At 66.6% G+C, this 688-nt stretch overlaps 1 protein-coding gene across 1 annotated transcript in view; it reads right to left on the bottom strand.

Annotated features, from left to right (window-relative positions):
- GRM6 (glutamate metabotropic receptor 6) overlaps positions 1 to 688 on the bottom strand; it is a 30606-nt gene that overhangs the window by 26662 nt on the left and 3256 nt on the right. Inside the window, exon 4 of the mRNA XM_027771437.1 lies at positions 62 to 240. Coding sequence (XP_027627238.1) covers positions 62 to 240 — 179 coding nt within the window. The remainder of the gene's footprint in view (positions 1 to 61; positions 241 to 688) is intronic.

The raw sequence follows: 688 nt of genomic DNA, 5'->3' as shown, positions 1-688 counted from the left end.
TAGGAGGGGGGAAGGAGGGGGAGGGAGGCGGTGGGAGGGGTACACGGGGTCCCTGACTCACCATCTATGGAGGCCCTTTTGGGGAGAATGGTGATAGCTCCCACAGCCACGTCCTCTAGGGCTCCCACAGCCACTTCCTCTAGGCTCAGGATGGGTGCAGTCTTGGCTCCCCAGCTGTCTGAGCCGACCCACAGGAAGTGACCGGTCAGATTGGCCTGGCGTGCCGCCTCCAAGACCCTCCTGGTGGGAAGGGGTCAGGGTTGTGAGGGCCTAGGTCTCCCTCCCACTCGGCCCCGGTCACTACCTGATCTTCATCCGCCTCCCTGCCCAGCATCACCTGCCAGGCCAGTGCTCAGGAAAATGGTGTAGGGTGTTCGCAAACTCCCTGGCTTCCCTTGGACCCCAGGGCTGCCCACCTCGCTCTGCCCACTGTACCTCGCTTCATGCTGGCCCTCCGCGGGGCTCCCCAGGGAAATCCTGGTCACCTGAAGTCGTCCCTCCCCGCAGGCCTCCCCAGTGTCACACGCAGCCTCCCGCAGCTGGGGAAGAGCCTGCTGGCACCGAGCCACGCGGGGTTCGTGGCTGCGGATCTCGCTGTACTGGCCTGGCTCCCTCCTGACAGCCCGAGTCCCACTGAGCCCTGCCCGGGGGTCCCTCCCCACAGCCCCCGCCTCACCCGTGGCACGCC

This window comes from Tupaia chinensis, unplaced genomic scaffold (assembly GCF_000334495.1).
Source record: "Tupaia chinensis unplaced genomic scaffold, TupChi_1.0 Scaffold000214_1, whole genome shotgun sequence".
Taxonomy (NCBI): domain Eukaryota; kingdom Metazoa; phylum Chordata; class Mammalia; order Scandentia; family Tupaiidae; genus Tupaia; species Tupaia belangeri.
This window is presented reverse-complemented; position numbering and strand designations above follow the sequence as displayed.